We start from the raw sequence: 20,388 nt of genomic DNA on the forward strand, positions 1-20,388 counted from the left end.
GAAAGAGGAGGAGGAGCTGGACGGGAGGATGTGTTTTCCTAAGTTATTAGCAAGTTTACAGCTGCAGTAAGATACACTAACCAAAATTTAAAAAAAAAAAAAAAAAAAAAAAAAAAAGGACAAATGTGGTAAGAATCACTTTTTAATCAAGTGTTCAGCATATTCACTTTATTCCCAAAACACTTTTGATGTTTGGAGCTGCTGCACAGAGTAGAAAAACTACCAGACAGGTTTGATAGCACAAGTCCAACAAGCAATGTTTTTGGCTTTAAACACATCAGCAAGACCCTCTTTATAGAAACTGTACATTCAAACGCCGGAGTACAGTGCTCAAAAACTTTCAGCGAGGCTTCACTGTGCTGACGATGGTCAAAAAAACAAAACAAAAACAAAACTGTTCTATGCTCAGCCTAGCCTTAAAAGTTACATAACTGATATCAAAAGACAAACAAACTTCCCACCAAAGTCATGTGGACATGAGCAGAGGTTTTACACTGGAATGTTTAACTTTCCTCTCGAGGAATCATCTTAAGCTTTGTACACTGTGCACTGTAAACACACATCTAAAAGCTGGGACAGTTTAGCGATTGAATACTACTGAACATCTCTTAAAAAGTTGAGTGCAGAACACAACGCGTAATCTAGGAAGAATACTACAAATAAATTAAGTTATAAATAATACAAAATAAATAATTCATGTGATGAAGCTATGTCTTCGCATGCCTCAGCATATGTCTGAATGCACGACTTACAGGTTTGCACTAAATACACAAGCAAACAAATCCCTTAACCTGAGCCTCACAGAAAGAAAGGGAGAAATAAGAGTCACAATTTAACATGCTCAAAAACATCATATTCTGTCAAAAATAAATACGTAAAGACATAAATATCATCTACAAAGACATAAGAGGCTTCCTGGATATGGCAGGACTGTGCTGCACCAATGCTCACACTGAATCACATGCCTTTCTAGTGAGTGCACGCTGCACATTGTACGCATTGAATGAAAGTAATACAATGTGCAGGGGGCTGTGGGCTTAACATCTGAAACCTTTAGCCCCACCGGGTACCTCCAAGTATCTTAACTGCATGATAGGTGGGATTTCAAATCAGACAACAGCTCATACAGATAACCATCCAGTCAACCAGAATCCATTAAGAACATCAACGACATGCACCTCTTACTACGGCACAGGAATGAATCCAATATCCAAAATCATTCTCACTTTAATATATTATATATGCATTTCACCTTTAGAACATTTATACACTCTTCAGTTAGCGAAATAGATCCTGTATCCTTTTATTTTGTCCTGTGTTAAAAAGCAGCAGTAACAAAAAAGGTTAAAAAGAGGCTCTGTTGCTTTTTTTTTTTTTTAACGCCGCATTAACATACTCTCCGAGTCTGCTAATAAACATTTGTTTAAAATTTCTGAGACAGGCCTCAAAGTAATTATATATCTACACTCATAGAATAAAGAAATGCACTTCTATTACTACCACTTATTTTCAAAGTTAACATATTTCATAACAAAACTAAAACTGACACACTGTATGCCTATGAAAAGTTTGCACTCAGGTGTTTCCAGTGTTGTAATGGTGAAGTGATAAAGACTTGGTAGGAGAACAATAGGCTCCTGATTCTCTGTCATGGTGCTGAGTACAAGCCAGCCGAGAGTTATTACAGAACAGTAAGAAGTTGACACATGTGCACACTAGCTTAAGTCATGGGCTTCTTTTTTAAAGTTGTACAACCACGGTTCCTATGGTGGCATGCGCATCTTCTACATTAGTCAGCTATACCTGACCATATGATCAAATTCAGAAATGCCTATACCTGCATCTTTTAAGGTGGAATGCACAGGTTCTCTTAAGTGATGTACGAATTTCAACCTGATTAAGCGTCCTGTTAATCTTGGATGCAAAATGTTATCAAAGTAAATGAGTCATACCTTTTCTGTTGACTTTTGTTTTGTTATGAACTACATTGGGGATAAATAAAGTCTTTCTGATTCTGATCTGATTTAGTATAAAATCTCCCTAAACAACAGGATCAGTGCATTTTTAGACTCCATGAGCATAGATGTCTTGATTGGTTGAGTGATATGCACAACTTGCTATTTTTCCACTAATTCCCTAAATTAAAGAGAGAAACGAGCTCTCAAACAACCCTGTAAGGACACCAAACTAAAACACAACTATGACAAGATGATTTCACATGCTCAAAACCACACCTGACCAATTCAAAAACAAAAAAACCATCAACCAACACAGCAACAAACATATTTTCAGTGGAAATAAATGTCGAGGAATTGCCAAATGATTGGTATCTATTTAGATCTGAGGCATTGGTGCTGAATGGGAGTGGAGGCTGGAGGAGAATACTGCTCCTTCACAACCTTTTAGAGTTCAACCCAATCACAGACACATTAAAAATAAGGAATGATGTAGCCTTAGCCTGACTGGCCTTTTGCAGTTCTGTTATAGTGCGTGTGCAGCTATTGAAGACTTTTTACGATGGTAACCATGTTAAATGTTCTTTACCCCTCTGACCAAATATGCATAATCTCATAATTTCTGTACTACTGACAACAAAAACTTTAAGAACACCACATCTTTGGGGGGAACTGGCTGATGTGGACAGTAGTTGTGGTGTAGTGAGAGGGGTGGAGAACTGAAGAGCCATCTTGCGTCTGTCTCTATGTATGGCAGTTTCTGTGTGTGGTATGAAAACAAACAAAAAGAAAGCAAAACTCAAAAATAAAACCTAACAAGGTGTGTGGATCTCATGACAGCAGACGTGTGTGTAGCTGTGTTCAACAAGCACAATCCTGATGGGACCTCTGAGGCTGCTCGCTGAGCTGTGGCCCCTGTTTAGCTCCGGTGATGGTGGGGTCGTTGTTATCCAGACTCTCTGCCATCCTCTCACAGATGATGTCCACGAGCCGCTCGAATGTCTGCTTCACGTTAATGTTGTCTTTAGCGCTTGCTTCAAAGAACTCAAAACCTGGCAGAAGGGGTGACAGAGACAGATGCGCCGTGGTTACACTTATTGTTTCAATGTGCAGCTTATCCTCTTAACCCAGTGATCTCATCGTGGCAAGACATATCAAGACTAGTCAGGCAGGCAGCTCAAGTCTGATGACATTTTCCTTTATATCAGAGGACTGAAGAGATTTTAAAACCTGTCTCCCTTTGACTGGTGGTCTGAGATCGAACCAAATAGTCTAAGAGTATAAAAAACATCCTTCTCAAAGCTGCAGCTACTTAGCTTCTTTGTGCATTTCCATGTTTGTAATTTCTTAAGTTCTGATGATCTGATCTCTGTTAAACTTCAGATATCTTGTGTAATGCTCATGTTAGCAGTTCACTTTTGCTTAATTGCCTTTAATTTAGAGTTACAGTACTGTGCACAAGTCTTCAGCCACCCCTCATTTCTTTATGTTTTGCAAGGATAGTGGGAAACGTGCAAAAATACATAGAAAAAAGTATATAAAAAGGCAAAAAACAGTTCTCCAGGCTTCTTGAAGGACATTCAGAGCTTGTCTTTGGATGTTGGCTGTTTTTGTTCTGTTATCTGTCAAGATGATCCCACAATGCTTCAGTATTTTTGAGGTCTGGGCTCTGGGGAGGTCAATTAATGACCAACAGTGTACTTGTTCTTGTGTATTTTGGCACACCATGGCATTTTATAACATGTTTTCCTTCCTTAAGAATGGCTTCTTGACAGCTGCCCTTCCATTGAGACCATTTCTGATGAGGCTTTAATAAAAGGCAGCTCAATCAACTGGAAGGTCAGATGCATCTCTTAAGTCCTGTGTTAGGTCTGTGTTGATTTTCCTATTTTTTAAATTCAAATTCAAATTTCAAATTCAAATGTAAATTTTATTTGTCACGTACACAGTCATACACAGTACGATATGTAGTGAAATGCTTGGACAACTGCTCGTGACCTAAAGAAAACAAAAAAGGAAAAGGCTATGAATAAGATAGGAAATAAATATGAAAAATTAAAAAGGGTAAATTTAACTAGGTGGGAATAAAATATAAATTAAGGTTAAAAATGAAATAACTACAACACAAATTAGAATGAAGGGTAAATTTAACTGGGAAAGAATAAGATAAAATATATAAATTAAAGTTGAAAATAAAATAACTGTACAACAAAATACACAATATAGAACTATATAAGAATGTATGAAGAAATATAAATAAATATATACACAATAACAGCAGCTGTACAAGTATTAACTGGAAATGAAGAATATAGTGACCAGTGTTGTGCAATCCACATTAGGTCTTGTGCAGTGCAAATATGCTTAAAGTGATTTAAGTGATGAAGTGAAAACAATGTCCAGAATGTCCAGTGTGTGTGTAAGAACTGTATGTGTGGGTCAGTACTGTGTGGTGGTGTGATTGAGAGACCGTATCGCCTGCGGGAAGAAGCTCCTCCTCAGTCTCTCTGTGTTGGTCTTCAGGGAGCGGAATCGCTTTCCTGACCTCAGCAGAGAGAACAGTCTGTTGTTGGGATGGCTGAGGTCCTTCACGATCTTCCTGGCCTTGGTCCAGCACCGCCTGCTGTAGATTGAGTGCAGGTCAGGGAGCTCGGAGCGGATGGTGCGCTCAGCTGACCGCACAACCCTCTGTAGAGCTCGTCTGTCCTGCATGGTGCTGTTCCCAAACCAGGTTAAGATGTTTCCCGTCAGGATGCTCTCTATAGTGCAGGAGTAAAAGTTCCTGAGCACCTTGGAGGGCAGTTGGAAGTCTCTCAAGGTGCTCAGGAGGTGGTAGAGACGCTGACGGGCCTTTTTCACCACGGTGTTGATGTGACAGGACCATGACAGGTCCTGCGTGATGTGAACTCCGAGGTATTTGAAGCTGTCCACTCTCTCCACTGGGCACTCGTTGATGACGGGGGTCTGGTAGTTCCTCTCCTGCTTAGTGCTGAAGTCCACTACAGCTCCTTTGTCTTACTGACGTTTAGAAGGAGGTTGTTCCTCTGGCACCAGTTCTCCAGATTCCTAATCTCCTTCAGGTAGGCCGTCTCGTTGTTATCAGAGATCAGGCCCACCACGACGGTGTCGTCAACAAACTTGATGATGGTGGTGGAGCTGGTAGTGGCCACACAGTCATATGTGTACAAAGAGTACAGCAGGGGGCTCAGAACACACCCCTGGGGGGCTCCAGTGCTGAGAGTGGTGGAGGCTGAGACATGTCCGCCCATCCTTACTGCCTGTGGTCTGCCAGTTAGGAAGTTGGAGATCCACAGACACATAGATGAGCTGAGTCCCAGATGCTCCAGCTTGGTGGTGAGTGTGGAGGGAATTATGGTGTTAAATGCAGAGCTGTAGTCTATGAAGAGCATTTTAACATAATTCCCCCTTCTAGTGTCCAAGTGAGTGAGTGATGTGTGGAGGAGATGAGAGATGGCATCGTCTGTGGAACGATTTGGACGGTAAGCGAACTGTAGTGGGTCCAGTGTGTCCGGTAGTGAAGAAATGATGAAGTCTCTGACCAGGCGTTCAAAGCACTTCATCACTACTGAGGTGAGGGCTACAGGGCGATAGTCATTGAGAGAAGCAGGGTGGGGTTTCTTCGGGACAGGAACAGTGATGGACTCTTTGAAGCATGTGGGGATCACCGACTGAGATAAAGAGATGTTGAATATCTCAGTGAACACAGGAGCTAGCTTGTATGCGCAGTCTCTTAGGATACGACCTGGGATGCCGTCTGGTCCTGCTGCTTTCCTGGTGTTCACTCTTTTGAAGGCTCTCCTTACTTCGTGCTCGGAGATGACGAGCACGTTTCCGGTGCTGGCAGTATCTTCCTGTCTGCAGCCGTTAGCGCCGCTAGCACTAGCATTGTTGGAGTCCTTAGCTGCAGCCTCGAAGCGAGTATAGAAAGTGTTCAGCTCGTCTGCCAGAGTCACGGCCGCGTTCGTCATACCGGTTTAACAACATAATCAAGGATATGATTTACCTGCTGCAGACATTTTAGGCCTGCTACATCTTCTTGGGTCCTCCACTTGTCCAGTTTTCTCAAAACATTTTTTGACACACTGAACATCACCATGTTAGTGAAAAAAACTATTTTATGTCTGTCAAATTGGCAGTTTTCATAGATTCAGCTAAAGAAATGGTGACAGATGATGTGTTTCTCCAACAGCCTGCTAGTAACAAAGTGCCTGTCCAAAGAAAAACTCAGAAAGCCTTGAGGACTGTTGTTCAAGAGCACTCTAAACATTATAAGCAAGTCTGGCTCCTTGTATAAACAAGTGAGGAGTGGCTCAAGACTTTTGCACAGCACTGTATTATACTACTACTCTTACAACCTCTCATCCCACTTAAAACATTGTCTGTAATGTTTTATGATGGCTGCGATGAAGGCCACAAGCCCAAACACACATCAAACGATAACATTTCTCTGTAAGAGCTGCTGCAGCTTTAACCTCTTGCAAACATCAGTTTCACACACAAATGAAACGATGCAGTGCAGCAAAGCTGAAGAGGACATTAAACAGATATTAAGCATTATGTTTGCTCCCATAACGACAGCCTCACAAACAAACAGTCTAATAAAAACTTGGCCATCGGAATAAACTTAAATATTCCTGGAAATGGGAGATACACACCCAGAGTGATACAACACCACACACAGTGTCCAGTTTTCATTCTGACCAAATGACTTACCCAGCTGTTCTGACAGCTGTCGGCCCCTCTCTGCAGCCACCACTCGCTCGTCTTCCATATCACACTTGTTCCCCACCAACAGGACCTGAGCGTTGTCCCACGAGTATGTCTTGATCTGGGTCGACCTGTTTGCAAAAACAGGATGGTTTAATGTTCTGACTCACAGAATCTCACAAGCATTTTTTGACATTAAAGCAATTTAATCAGAAAATATTTTGACACATCCCTTCAGCACAGAGCTGTGTGGATCTGAGAAGAAAACTATCTAACATACGATCTGCTGCGTTTCTTTCTCGTTCAGCAGTGACATACACTTCTTCCATCTGTGTTGCAAACACAGAGTTAGAAAAACCAACGGTTATTTTTAACATCACTGTGCATTTGTTTGCTGATTTCAGTAATGACCTACTGTAGTCTAATGATGTATTAGACTATCTCCATGTAGTGGAACCACAGCTGTACATCTCAAATTTAGATGGAGGATACGCTGAACTCAAAAGGAAAGCTGAGCGAAATTAAGAGAAAATAAGATTGCAGCTTAATGAGTCACCACTCTCACAGACAGACAATCAGCCGTCCCTCACCAGTCTTGCACAGCGTTGAAGGATTCCTCATTGGTAATGTCATACATGAGGATGAAGCCCATGGCACCCCTGTAGTAGGCTGTGGTGATTGTCCTGTAGCGCTCCTGCCCAGCAGTGTCCTACATTCAGAGACATTTTTGAGAATATGCAGGATTATTGTGAGCAGAGGACAAAGAACACTGACGAGGCACCTGCAATGGATTTGTGGCTGTGCAAGAGTCTCCAAACTCCCATGAGCATTACACATTCTTGTGGTGTTTCATGTAATGAGTACTTGGTTCCAGTGTCAGGCTTTATGGCTCGTATTAAGTACCCTTCAAGGGTTTACACAACAAATAAAATGAATCTAGGCACAGAAGAGGCCAGTTCTGGTACTGATTAGCGACACACGATAAGACAGACTCCACTGTCACTAATACGATGGGCAGGAAAAATCTGTATTTTAATAAGCAATAAGGTAAAAGGGAAATTCATGATAACTCTGAATATGATGAAATCTAATTTGTTTGCCAGCTGGAGGAATTCATGTTTAGTGTTAGCTGGCAACGTTCTCAAAATGGATTTATCATTTTGCACGTTTCAAAGTATCAAGCTGCATGTGAGCATGCTAGGATCTGATTGGCTCAGGCAGTGAGTGTGAGCCGCCGCTCAGGTGTCAACGTTCTCTTAATTATAGTGAAACTACACAATGATGAACCAACTATGTGTGAGGCCTTGAGGCGGACTTCAAACAAGTATAACAAGTATGCTTACGGTAAGTGCTGTCTCCATCTGTCCATGAGTATAATTAGTCAGATAAATAGACTTCCTTTAACTTTGAGAAACTGGATTTGCAATCTGCTGTTGTTTTATATAGAATAACAATCATGTAAAAATATGAGTGCAAGTGTGTGCAGCAGTCATATGGACTTAAACCACTAAAAAAAAGAAATAATCATAAACATGCACGCACTGCAGGCTGCATTTGGTTCAATTTAATTAGCTCTCCAGCTGTCCAACTCCACTGCAGCATAAGAAAATCTTGATTTCAGTTTGAACATTTAAAAATTATGTAATGTAGTGGAACTTATATTATAGTGCCTACTGCAAGTCTCACTCACACTATCACGCATACATTCACAACTCAATTAAATTCAATTTTATATACATGTGCAGCTCCAAATCATAACAACAACAGAAAAACCCAACAATCAAACTACATCCTATGAGCAAGCGCTTGGTGATAGCGCAAAAGAAAAGCTCCCTTTTACTAGGAAGACCTTGTGGTTCAGCTTCTTGCTCAAGGATACTTCATTACATGGAATGGAGAAGCTGGGGATCAATCAGTGACTGGCAGACACCTTTCACCAGTTACCCTCTCATTTCCCACATTTATCATTTTAAACCCAAAGATCTGCTTTGGTAACCACTACACCATCTGTACCTACAATCTCACCTCCTGAAGTTTCACAAGGAGCTACAGCGGTATGTCGGATACAGGTTATTACGTCAAAATGGGATTGTAGGAGATAGTAAGAACTTATAAAATTTGCTTTCATTTTCAATCAAACACTGACAGGAGTTAAGTGTGTTCCATAAAGACATACAAGTACTATTTTTGTGCTATTCATTACATTCTCACCCATATCTGAAGCTTTATCCTCTTGTCATTCCTGTAGATGGTCTTGACCTTAAAGTCGATGCCCACAGTGCTGACAAAGGCTGGTGTGAATGAGTCATCTGCATAGCGGAAAAGGAAGGAAGTCTTTCCTACGCTGCTGTTGCCAATGATGAGGATTTTAAACATGTAATCAAAGTTTTGGTCCGTAGACTCCTTCTGCCCGTATGTGGCATTTGCAGACGCCATCTACGCAAGGATAAGCATAAGTAAGTTATAAAGAACAAAAGCTTGAGGAAACAGCGTGCAATGTTACTTTGCATGAAACAGCAGAAACACGTTACAGTATGCACAGTACAACAACTTAAAATACTGCAAACTACATTTGTGCAACCTGAAAAAACGGCAACAAATTTGTTGCAGATGTGTTGTATTTGTTATATTTACTTCCAGCAAATTTGCAGGCCATGTATTCGTGACAGTAACTCCTTAATTAAATAAACAATTCCTCTGCTGGTGGCTGAGAAACTTTATGGTTGGTGCAGTACCCATCAGAACATTTTTCCACCCACTATTCCCTCAGCCAGCAGATCAGAGCTTTACTAACCTGCAAAAAGACAGTTTAATTGTTTTATATACTCCTAGAATTATCTACAAGAGTAGAAAATTGTTTATTAGTACATTTATTTTGCATTATATTTACTGTAAATCTATATCAGAAAACTAATTAGTAACTATATATTTTTTGTAGTGAAATAAATACTGTGTCCACTCTTTAGACCAGGAGTGTCAAACATAATGCCTGGCCCTTTGGATGGCTTTCAAAATTGTGAAGCCGGATATAAATTCAAGACTTTTAACTGTATTTTCACAAGTTTTACAGCTTTTTCTACAAATAAAGAGGTCTCCCAGGGTCATTCATACTACACCAAAGCAATGAAGTTATAGATTTCTGTAGTTTTACAAGTTAACTTCTTATAATTTAAGCTCAAAAAGTCCCACTGGCAGATTTCTTTCATTTACTATAGCAGCATTTCTTTCTCATGCAGAAAAACTGAAGCATACTTCTGAAACGGTGCTTCTTTTTCTTATATTAACATATCTGATTATATTAGCATATCTCTTTCTGTACACTGAGAGAAAGACACATTTCATTGCCCACATAAAAGCGAGCTGTATGTGGCCTCTGATGTAAAATGAGTTTGACATCCATGCTTTAGACTCTCTCCTGCAAGCTGTAGGTACTGTTGCTTGAAAGAGAAAGAGGAGAGTTTCTACCAGCCTTCAGCAAAATTTAGTAGAAATCTGTCAAACTGAAATATGCTGGCACATTAGAGAGCTTTTACTTTATTTTTTTCATTCAGATCACTGCGTAAAAGAAACCCTTAAACTATCTGATTAGATGGTCTGGTGAAAGACTTCTGATGGTATTAAAATGTGAAAATACTGACTGCAAGAAAAACTACAAATTAGTGAGGATTCAGGTGAACTCAGCCGATGGAAACACTGGGCCAATCAACATGGCCAGCAAGCACTTCCATCTAGCTACTGTTCTGTTGAATCCTGTTGAACATGTTGAATTCTATAATTTTCATGCATTTTCCAGTTAGTCTTTAGGTGGTGAAATATTCAGTTTTCTGGCTAAATTTTAACCAGATCAAACAGGAAAAGCATCAGAAGAAAACTACAGACGCACAGAAAAGCCAAATCAATCTATATTACCCACAAACATCCTTTGAAGCCTCTTTTTTTTCTAAACCAACATTTGTCTGAGTAAGGAAGTCAACAACTCAAAGGCACAGAGCTCTGAAATGCATGTACCACATAGAGATCAACTCTATTGCAGAAAGTACCTGAGCTCTGAAAATAATATGATGCAACAATTACGGCATCATGAACTCAATAAGATGTGCCTCATTTCATCGCATGCTGACATCTCTTGTGTATCAAGTGAGCCTTACAGCAGACAAATATGTTCTGAAAAGGAAATAGTCTAAAAAATATAGCCATAAACTTGTGTAAGTTTCCAGCACTACAAGGATGGTCTGATAGAGGGTATTACTGCAATCTTACACGAGATCATAACTAAAAACAGCCTCATGCATACCCCTGATGGGGCTAGATAATGGCATTACGGTCTGTTGCGTGAGATTTTAAGCTACTGCCTTGGATGTATCAGGACAGGAATGAAAACTGATTTTTTTCGCTCAGATGCTGCGTCACATCCAGCCAAAAACAGATCAGAGACACGAGCGTTCCTACGTCATATCAACATAGGTTGGATAAGAAATGCACGCCTCCACTCCACACAGATAAGAGGCCGGAAGTACTAAGGCTTAGCAGGCTAAGCGTCAGCTAAACTGACTACCCTTTCCCATCCAGGGAGGGCTGGGACCTGCGCGAAGCGCTTGGCTGTACAGCCAATTATGGATGCCCGTATGGTGGGCCAGAATGTGCTTCGTAGGGCATTGTATTTTGGGAACGGCCCAAACAGTAGTGCCCTCTCACATCACGTCGCTAATTTAAATGGCTTGAACCACACCACCAATTAACACCGGATCTTAGCTCCGCTGAGAATAAGCCAGAAATTGACAGGTTGGTTCACTTTAGCTAGAGAAATACATGGTAACACTATAACGCGCTTTCATGCACCTTAGTCACCACGAAAAGTAACAAAGGGGATTAAAATAAATTAACGCATTGCGCATAAAACGGAGGTGTTTCTACAAATAATCTGAATTCGGCTACCTTTAATGCTAACACAACAGCCACCGTTACTAGTATTTATATGTGGCAGCAGGGGCTAGCTAAGCATCCCAGCTATGTCAAATGAAGGTTACTCCTCTTAATTTACGGCTAAACACGCTATCAAAATCTCAGACTATATAACCGATTTATAACCCACATGCTTTCTGCTGCTACTGTCACACTTGACAAGGCCTAGAAATAACAAAAAACGCAGGAATTTACCATGAAATGGGTTTTCTCTTCGGCTTTACTGCAGCGGCTAGCCCTGCTTTGCACCTGCAGTAGCTCTTACGCTTCTTGATTGGCTGCCTCCGGCATAAGCAGTTGCTAAGTGTAAGAATGATTGGCATGAGACTTGACCAATCAGAGAAGAGAAAAGACTTCAACATTGCCAGAGTGACCATACAGCGCTGCGTGCGTTTTCTTTCTTAAATTGGCCAAAAGAGAGGACAGGCTCTAATAAAACAAACTCGGAGAATTTGAGAGTTACATGAGAGTTAACATACATGCATAAACCATCCTGTAGTTTGATAAAGTTAAGTAAAACTCTACTCTAAGTACCACTGGGTATTCTGTGTCTCGAACTGATTAAAGTTTGGTGCAGTACTTAGGTAGGATAAAATACAGAAATAAATATTCATCTTATCACTCCTTGATGTATAGCATTGTGTTTCTTAAATTTTTTTATTACTACATTTTAATTGCAATGTATAATACATATTTTGCACTAATCTCCAAAACTCAGCATTCAGTTCAATACATTCAATTAAAATTGATTAAATTTAGCTTTATTTACATGACACCAAATCACAACAATAGTTATCTCGTGGCGCTTTATATTGTAAGGCAACAAACCTACAATAAAAGAGAGAAAACCACAACAACCAAACGACCCCCATGACCAAGCACTTGGTGACATGAAAAACTTCCTTTTAACAGGAAGAAACCTCGAGCAGGACCAGGCTCCGTGAGGGGAAGGGAGTGAAGGGAGACAGAACAAAAGACAGGTTGTGAAAGAAAACTAGACATGAATAATAATTAATGATAAATGCCAAGTGGTAGGGACTATCCAGGGTCACTTGATCCACTCCCTAACCATAAACTTTATCATAAAGGAAAGTTTGAAGCCTTATCTTAAAAGTCGAGAGGGTGTCTGTGAATCACCTAAATACATTACAAACTGGGAGCTGTTTCCACAGAAGAGGTACCTCTCAAACTACTTTTAAATATATTAAGAAGTAAGCCAGCAGTCCAAAAGTGAAGTGCTCTGTTGGGGTGATATGATACTATAAGGTCTTTAAGATAAGATGTCTTTAAATACAACCATTTATCATCTTAATCTGTTATCCACTTAAGGTGACACGAGGCTGGAGCTTTCACAGAGCGAGATCCACCCTTTGGAAATTAGAACTGAAAATAAAATTAGCATTGAACAATGTTTGTCTGCAGTGTCACGTAGAAACGCATTCTCTTTGGAGCTACTTTTAAAAAAGCAGTAATCAATACTCATTTCCTTTAAGTGATAAATGCATTTATGACTTGCTTTTCTCATAAAAGGAGAAAACGGGACATCACAAAGTGAAGAGCTTTTCCTTTATTGGCAAGGCATACAGTTCTAGTTGGACAGAGGGCTAACGCAGCCACAGTTAAACAGCAGAGTTGGATTGTCAAAGCTGCAGAGTTTCAGTTTATGACACACATTCATAAAAATCTCCACGCACAGAAATACTGGTCTTGGTTGGCTGTTGAGGCTGTTCGACAACGTGACATCTTCACTAAGAGTCAAAGAGCTTTCAGATGAGTGCACGTACTCCGAGATCCTTTATGAACACGTGATGCGATCAGATCAGTGATGACAGAGGAAGACAGGCGATAGGACGTGATCCAGAAAACCCAGACGGAAATCTGTCACTCAGCAATTTTTACACCAAGAGAAAAGTGAAAGTGAGTATTCGCTCATGTATAATTTTATATTAGAAGTGAAAAGGAAAAGTTTCTCACACATGAAGCCACGTGTGAGTATTAAAACCTTAGACTAAAAAAAAAAGCTACTTGTCTGTCACATCGTTGCTGACAGGTAATACAGAAGCAATAAATAAACTGTACACAAAGTACTGTGAGGAAAAAGAACACTATGAATTAGTGACACACAGAGAGACACACACTGACTCTTTGCATGTTGTGCTGGTTATAATGTTGTTAAATAGTCCTTTGGTGTTGAAGGCATCTTTGAGAGTTGAGTCGTCGGCTACAGAAAGGATTGCACATGTTTTACTCCAGCATGTCAGTGACCAGAAAAAAATCCCAAGTTAAAAATAAGGCTTCAAAAAAAAAAACAAAAAAAAAGGAAGAAAGAAAGCTCAGTCACACATTTAAAACATAAGTTACACTGTTTCATGGTAATAAAAAAGTTTCTCGACAGGATGAGTTTGGTAAGTTCTCTGCATTACTTTCATAGTGTTTGAATCCGGCAGCTAATGTCACACATCTCAACAAAACACTTCTTTTGCACAGTCAATTAGTTCATTATAAAAAGGACCAAAGAAAAGAAAAGACAAGACAAGACAAGGAACTTCAGCCCTTCTGAGCGTCAATGGTCCAGCTCATCCAATTCAATTAAACTACCAGGCCGTCCGTCAACAGAAAAGTGCAGAAGTGTGAGAGAACCGTACAAAGTGCTTTGAGTTTTTTTCCTTCTTTTTAGCAAAAACTTCAAAAGAAAGAAAAGAAAAAGAAAAACATGAGAAAGAAAACTCATTCACCCGGACAACAAACACGTCACTGTTTTAAGACAATATCAGTTACTGTTACGGTTCGAACAGGAGTTCAGTGAGAGAGAGAGAGAAAAGAGCAGAGACACTGAGGTCAGATTGGCACACTGGGTGCTACAATCAACCAACTTTATCAGTCACTGATGGAAAGTAGCCAGTGGCAAAATGGAAATTACAGTACGGGTTGTGTCATGCTTGCTTGGCACTTGTTTTGTCATTGACTACCGGCGTGTCCCTGTGGAGAGCAAAGTACTGATCAATGAGAGGGGAAAAAGAGGGGAGATTCAGGCACAGGGAACTGGCTCTTTGTAACCTCCTGGGTTTTTACAGTTACAGCAATGCTAACATCTGTCATTACAACCTCATCAAGACACTGCCCTCATTAGTGCAGTAATCTATGCTAGTGGATGTTACCAAAAACACTATTTCAGTAGGTAGGTGCTGTGAAGTAAGAATAATGGAACTGTAATAGCTTAATGTACTCGTAACTCTACTGTGACACTGAGTTTTTTTTTTTCTTTTTTCTTTTTATGTTTTTTTTTTTTTCATGATGTCTGTGCTAGTTAGTGTTTCTCAGTCAAAAGCCTCCAATGAGTTCATGTTTTGGCTCGAGCCCTTAAAAACAGACAAAAACGAAGGCTACCTATGAACAAAACTGCAAAGTGCTAAAACTTGAAGGCAAACTGATAAAATGGGCGCCAAACATCAAATCAAATAAAAATAATCCAAACAATAAAGCAACAAAAACAGAAAAATAACCGACATTTTTTTGGGTAGTCCTACAGTTAAATAGGTTTTCAATGTAAGAACTTGCAAATCATTTACCACAGTACCAGAACTTTAGTTCCACATGTGGACACTGGGAGGCACCATAAGCACAGCCCACATCGCTCTGGATGTAACTCCTAGAGCGCCTAACGCTACACTGACCCTGGCTCAGTTTTGTTGCTGACTATATCTCATTAAGATTATTAAAAATGGAAATAATACATCTGAAAACAAGAAAAAATAATATGCGGTGCCAGCTCAGTCGTTATAATCATTAAAGCAACTTGCCTGCTGAGTACAATTAAATCGGCTGTGCAACACCAGCTGAAAGGAGTGCTACTGCATGTATACAAACACAGTGATAGAGTCACTTCAAATATCTGCTACATTTAAGGTGTTTTGCAAAAAAAAAAATCCTTCATAGCTCTTCTTTTTGTGCTATGAATTTGCTTACACTTCTTTCAAGTTTGCTGTTAGCTGTAGCTTCAATTTACTGTGTGTGAATCTAAATAACAGACAACTGAATTTTAAAAAAAAACTTACTAAAAATTAAAAACCAAAAAACCCCCAAAAGGCAGGCAAACCAGCATTTGCAAGTTTGGCAAGAAGTCTTAAAAGACTTTGTTGTTTTTTCGCAGTCATTCATCACTTCCTCGCTTCTTTCACACAAAAAAATACTCCATTAGAGGAAGACACGTCTGTCTTTAGTCGTAGCGGACTTTAGGTTAGCTGGTAGAAAAGCGTGTATTTTTCTAACTTCTTATCGTCTCTGTGGAACTTCAGCCACAATTTGTCTGAGTGAGAGACACAGATTTCCTGTCCTTACTGGAACAGCGACTGGGGCTATCTGTCTCTCTCCAGTGCAAGTGACTGCTGTGTGAAACTGCAGACTTTCTCAGTCCTCCCCCACAGCCTCCCGCACTCCCGTACTCCCCACCTTGAGTCCTGCTCTTAAACCCCATCTGCAGAAAAACAGAGATGGTGGCGTTTGCTCGAAGTGGAAGGTGGGGTGTGACAGAGGGCGAGGCACTGAAATCAAGAATAATTAAACGAAAGAAAGTCGAAAGAGTCGAAACTATTGACTGGTGCTATGTGCCAATTCGAAAGCGTGGAACCCCAGAGACGCCTTCATCTGTTTCTTCTCTTTCTTCTGCCATATCTTTCTCCGAGTCTAAAGAAAACGTCCTGCCCGAGTCACTTGTAAGCATTTTGGGAAGCCTTCGAGATACATGAGAGGCCGAATCGGATCTGTAGATTTCATGCCTCCTGCTGCTGTGGCCCTCCTCTTCCTCAGGTGGACTCTCTGTGTCAGACTCCCCCTCTTCTTCTAAGGTCAGCTTAAACTGAAACTTGTCAGCAGAAGCAGACCCGCTACCCCGACCATGTGCCGAAGCTTCCCCTGCAAAGGAATCTTCCTCCTCCTCCTCCTCCTCCTGGCCCTCTGGGTGAGGTGATGGGCTGTGGGGGATCATGCTCTGATACCACTCTCTGTTATCCTCCAGCGTGTCCAGGATGTCCTGCGCATCAGGGTGCACCAGGTCGGCCCATGTTTCCCACAGAGGATGAACGATGTAGTCGATGAAACCCACCTGAAAGAGAAAGCAATGTTTAAGACTGCGAATAACAAACTCAGCAGTGATGCTTTGACTTAATCAAAGAACTGCATCTTTCCGTGAGCGGTTTTGTATCCGAACTAGTTTTCTTCCTGACGTCTACATCCATCAACCACAGGAAGCATGAAGCTAGATACGGCTAATTTTTACAGGCTGTCTCCCTATCATTAACCATCAGGTTCATCATAAAATGTATTTTGAGGACCACTTCAGTGCCTTTTTAGTTCCATTATATAAAAGAGAAGGGATCTCCAAAACCCCCTCACAACAGAACAATCTAAATCTAGGCTGACGAACAGCACCAAGAGGAAAAATACATGAATTTGATTTTGAGGCTAAGCTCGCGGTTTAGGTTATTCCCCACCTGGTTCTTTTCTACTGAAGCATTGTGCTTGTCGCACATGGGGCTGATCTCCATGCCTTTCTCTCTCTCTCTGTCTCCCTGTGTGAAGAACTCCACCATGATGCGGTCTGTCCACTGGCGGTACAGCTCGAGAGGTTTGGTCGGGTTACTCAGGTCTGCACAGTGTACCATGTTCTGAAGAACCTGCAGTGGCAAATTAAACAGGTGTTGTCACATGTCAAATATATAGATTAGATTAGATTGATTCTATCTTTGTATAAAAAGAGTTCTCACCTGTATGCGATCTGAATAGTTGTCTAAAAGCAGGACTCCCAGGCTGGTGACTTTCTTAGTCTCCACCATGGTCTTCAGGTCTGCTAACAGGTTCATGTGTTTGGACATATCTGTGGCGAGCACCTGCAAGAACAACATTAAACACATTAAACCAAACAGAAGTCACTGGGGAAAAAGAAGGCCTAAGCTGAGTGGAGCTACTGCACGTCTACGATCTTAATGGTCCACTCACCATGTCGATGACCATTTTGCGAAGCGACTGACGCTGCTTTTTGTTGAGATTCTGAAAAATATCACAGTTGTCTTCCTGCAGAAGCTTAAAGCCTACAGCCAGGTGGTGATTCTCTAGCACTGACAAGTCATTGTACATCAGGGCCAGCTCTGAGTCTGAAGACAAAAAGGCATAAAAAACTCTGAATGTAAAATAAATCACGATCTCGTCAGCTACATAGTTAAATACACTCAGCACCCACACACATTCAGATAATCCCTGCAGAGCTACGAGCAAACTCACTGGTGTTGATGAGAAACTGATTGGAAACTCCGGGGTGATCCACGTCGTGGATGGCGCTGGCGAACAGCGCAGCGAGGATCTCCAGATCAGTAAACACAGCCTTGGATGACACACAAAGAGAGACAGTTAGTTTTGTGTGTATGCGTGCGTGTATGTGAGGGCATCAACCTGGACTGTGTATTTGAGCGTTTACCTCCAGTGCAGGTGTGGACAGCAGCACGTGTGTTGATTGGACCACGTCTGCAGCATGGATGTTGTTGTGGTAGGCCACATCAGCATGATAGTGGTCCTCCAAAGTCATTGTGAAGGTAATGAAAGTATCCACTGGAATCTTAAAGGACTTCAGCAGCTCACGTTCCTGCAACAGCAGAGGAGAGGATGGCTCATCCAAGGTAAAGATAAATGACTGATTACAAATTGTCTGCTAAGTCATTGCTTCATTGACTTCAGTAAATTCATTATGCACTTGTTTGCTTTGCCGTGTTTGAGGCTATAAAGTACAGGAGCCATACAGTACGCTGTGTGCTGTGATGTGGTACCTGGAAAATGGTGTACATGGTGACTGTCAGTGGGCGATTCCCAGAATACTCAGAGACCTTAAAGATGTCAATACCCCATCGATTTATATCCTCAAGTTCCTGTCAGTGAGAAAGTATAAATACGTATATTAAACAACATTCAGTATGTGGGAAAAAATAGAGAATTAGCCTCAGGGAAATAACAAATGAACTAGTCCTCACACCTTAGCTAGGAGTCCTTCCTGGCTAGCATTGACCCCAAATCGAGGAATGGTTGAAGGAGCGAGGCTGGGACTGTGGGTGGCCTTCTTCACACCGCTGATCTGGGACATAGGACGCTTTTTCTTGTCTTTCTCCTTGGTCGGGGGAGACATGATGTCCATGTCATGTTGTTTCTCTGCCAGTGAAAGTCATCCAGTTAACAGTGATGAAAACAGAAATGCACCACTAACACTAACTTTCCTGCTGTCATGCATTTCAACTACTCCTGTCTGAGCACTGTCCTGTGATTTACATGCATATCTACATGTATGTGCAGCAGTGTGTAGCGTACAAAGACGGCATATTTACCCAGAAAGGTGCTGGAGATGAATTCAGACACCTGGTTCCCTGAGCGGCTGGTTTCTGACAGCTGGCTGAGCTCTCGGTTCAGCATCCTCTTGAACTGAGGACAAACACATGCAAGCATCAATGAGCTTGATCAAACACTCTGTTTGCTAAACTGTGGACAGACTAGGTCGGATCAACTCAGCCGCCTGCTGGAACAACAGTTATCTCTTAACAACAACGTAGAAAAGAAACACTTCACAAGCAAATCACTCTCTCTCAAAACCTGCAAACGGTTCAGTCAAATACAAGTAGCAGATGCCACAGATCATGCTGACATAAGACGTGTTGAGTCTCAGAGAAAGTCAGAAAACAAGCAACACGTGAACCTCAGGGAGTCTCCTACCCTCCCATCCAGTTCATCCCTCTCCTCCCCTCTCCTCACCTGAATGAACATCAACGAGATGGAGATGAAATAAGTCACTTCTGGCATTTCAGCGTAAAGTCAAGCATGGGAGCAAAAATAAAACGAGTGAGCTCTCAGGTTTAACACGCCTGTTCGACAAAGCTGCCTGTCTCGGAAAAATCCACCAGCGAGTGCTGCAGAAGCTTTGATTATAAGTCTGTGGAAGAACAGGAGAATTGAAGCATATGTATGTGGGAATGCTGCTGGATGCCAGGATGCAAGGCAGAGAAGGCAGACTCTCCCCGACTCTCCTTCATCCACTCAGTTACTGCCTGCCCACTATGTGTGTAAACAGAGGGAGAATGGGGTACTCTAATCTCCACCTCCTTTCAAAAATGCCTAAGAATAGCAGCCAATCAGACACCCGCTGCAGCAGCGTGTAGCGAAACAGAGAGCCGTCATTGGCCACGAGACATACACAGTAGGCAGGGCAGAGTGAGGTTGTGAGACACACCATGTGCACCAAGTTTGAAGGTATGAAGGAAAAGCTTTGAATGGATGGGGAGGAGGGTTCATTCTTGTAGCCAAAAATAAAAATAGTACATCACGCACCACAGAGACTTGGGTGCCCTGACCATTAACACAATCAGAGGAGCAAAAGACAAAATGCTTTGACAAAGAAATGCTTAAAGCGGGCTCCAAAAGTTCACTCACAGCTAAATCGTGCTCAGAAGCAGATAGAAAATATTGAAGGATAATTACAGTGGTCTTAATGTTAAGCTGATTTATTCACTTTTATACAAAATTCAAACTTGGTAGTAATTACCATCAGAGGAGGAAAAAAATGCCTATGCGGCATGTAAAAAGCTCTTTCTTAAATACCCTACTCACATATAAATAACTCAGTGATTAAAAGTGGTTGCACGATTGCTCAAAGACCCTTTCTAGGGTCAGTAAAGATCCAGTTTAACAAAGCGGTTCGATAAGGTCGTCAGGG

General features: G+C 41.2%; 2 protein-coding genes across 5 annotated transcripts in view; both read right to left on the reverse strand.

Moving 5' to 3' along the window:
* Nucleotides 1-129: 129 nt before the first annotated feature.
* Nucleotides 130-11,926, reverse strand: rab3aa (RAB3A, member RAS oncogene family, a). Its single transcript, XM_085440338.1, has 5 exons — nt 11,841-11,926; nt 8,895-9,119; nt 7,274-7,392; nt 6,690-6,814; nt 130-3,007 (listed from the first exon to the last, which is right to left on the reverse strand). Exons 1-5 carry the CDS (start codon nt 11,841-11,843, stop codon nt 2,817-2,819), a joined length of 663 nt encoding a protein of 220 aa, XP_085296464.1. The 5' UTR covers nt 11,844-11,926; the 3' UTR covers nt 130-2,816.
* A 1,271-nt stretch (nt 11,927-13,197) lies between these two features.
* The window catches only part of pde4ca (phosphodiesterase 4C, cAMP-specific a), a 51,943-nt gene continuing 44,752 nt past the window's right edge, over nt 13,198-20,388 (reverse strand). For all 4 annotated transcript variants that reach the window (XM_085438604.1, XM_085438607.1, XM_085438605.1 and 1 more), the window contains 9 exons: nt 19,010-19,103; nt 18,664-18,836; nt 18,461-18,559; nt 18,115-18,279; nt 17,922-18,021; nt 17,640-17,794; nt 17,408-17,530; nt 17,135-17,317; nt 13,198-16,746 (listed from right to left, as the gene is read on the reverse strand). In XM_085438604.1, coding sequence (XP_085294730.1) covers nt 16,246-16,746; nt 17,135-17,317; nt 17,408-17,530; nt 17,640-17,794; nt 17,922-18,021; nt 18,115-18,279; nt 18,461-18,559; nt 18,664-18,836; nt 19,010-19,103 — 1,593 coding nt within the window. In that variant the 3' untranslated portion in view covers nt 13,198-16,245. The remainder of the gene's footprint in view (nt 16,747-17,134; nt 17,318-17,407; nt 17,531-17,639; nt 17,795-17,921; nt 18,022-18,114; nt 18,280-18,460; nt 18,560-18,663; nt 18,837-19,009; nt 19,104-20,388) is intronic.

This window comes from Copadichromis virginalis, linkage group LG18, assembly GCF_057382275.1.
Source record: "Copadichromis virginalis isolate Kocher_CV1m ecotype Utaka linkage group LG18, C_Virginalis_male_GT1.1, whole genome shotgun sequence".
NCBI classification, from domain to species: domain Eukaryota; kingdom Metazoa; phylum Chordata; class Actinopteri; order Cichliformes; family Cichlidae; genus Copadichromis; species Copadichromis virginalis.

Excerpts from the sequence above, each read along its gene's own strand:
- rab3aa (XM_085440338.1), bottom strand. Across the intron at positions 7,393-8,894 it reads GGATAAAGCTTCAGATATGG|GACACTGCTGGGCAGGAGCG; the intron begins GTGAGAATGTAA and ends CTCTGAATGTAG. Across the intron at positions 6,815-7,273 it reads TTCAACGCTGTGCAAGACTG|GTCGACCCAGATCAAGACAT; the intron begins GTGAGGGACGGC and ends TTTTGCAAACAG.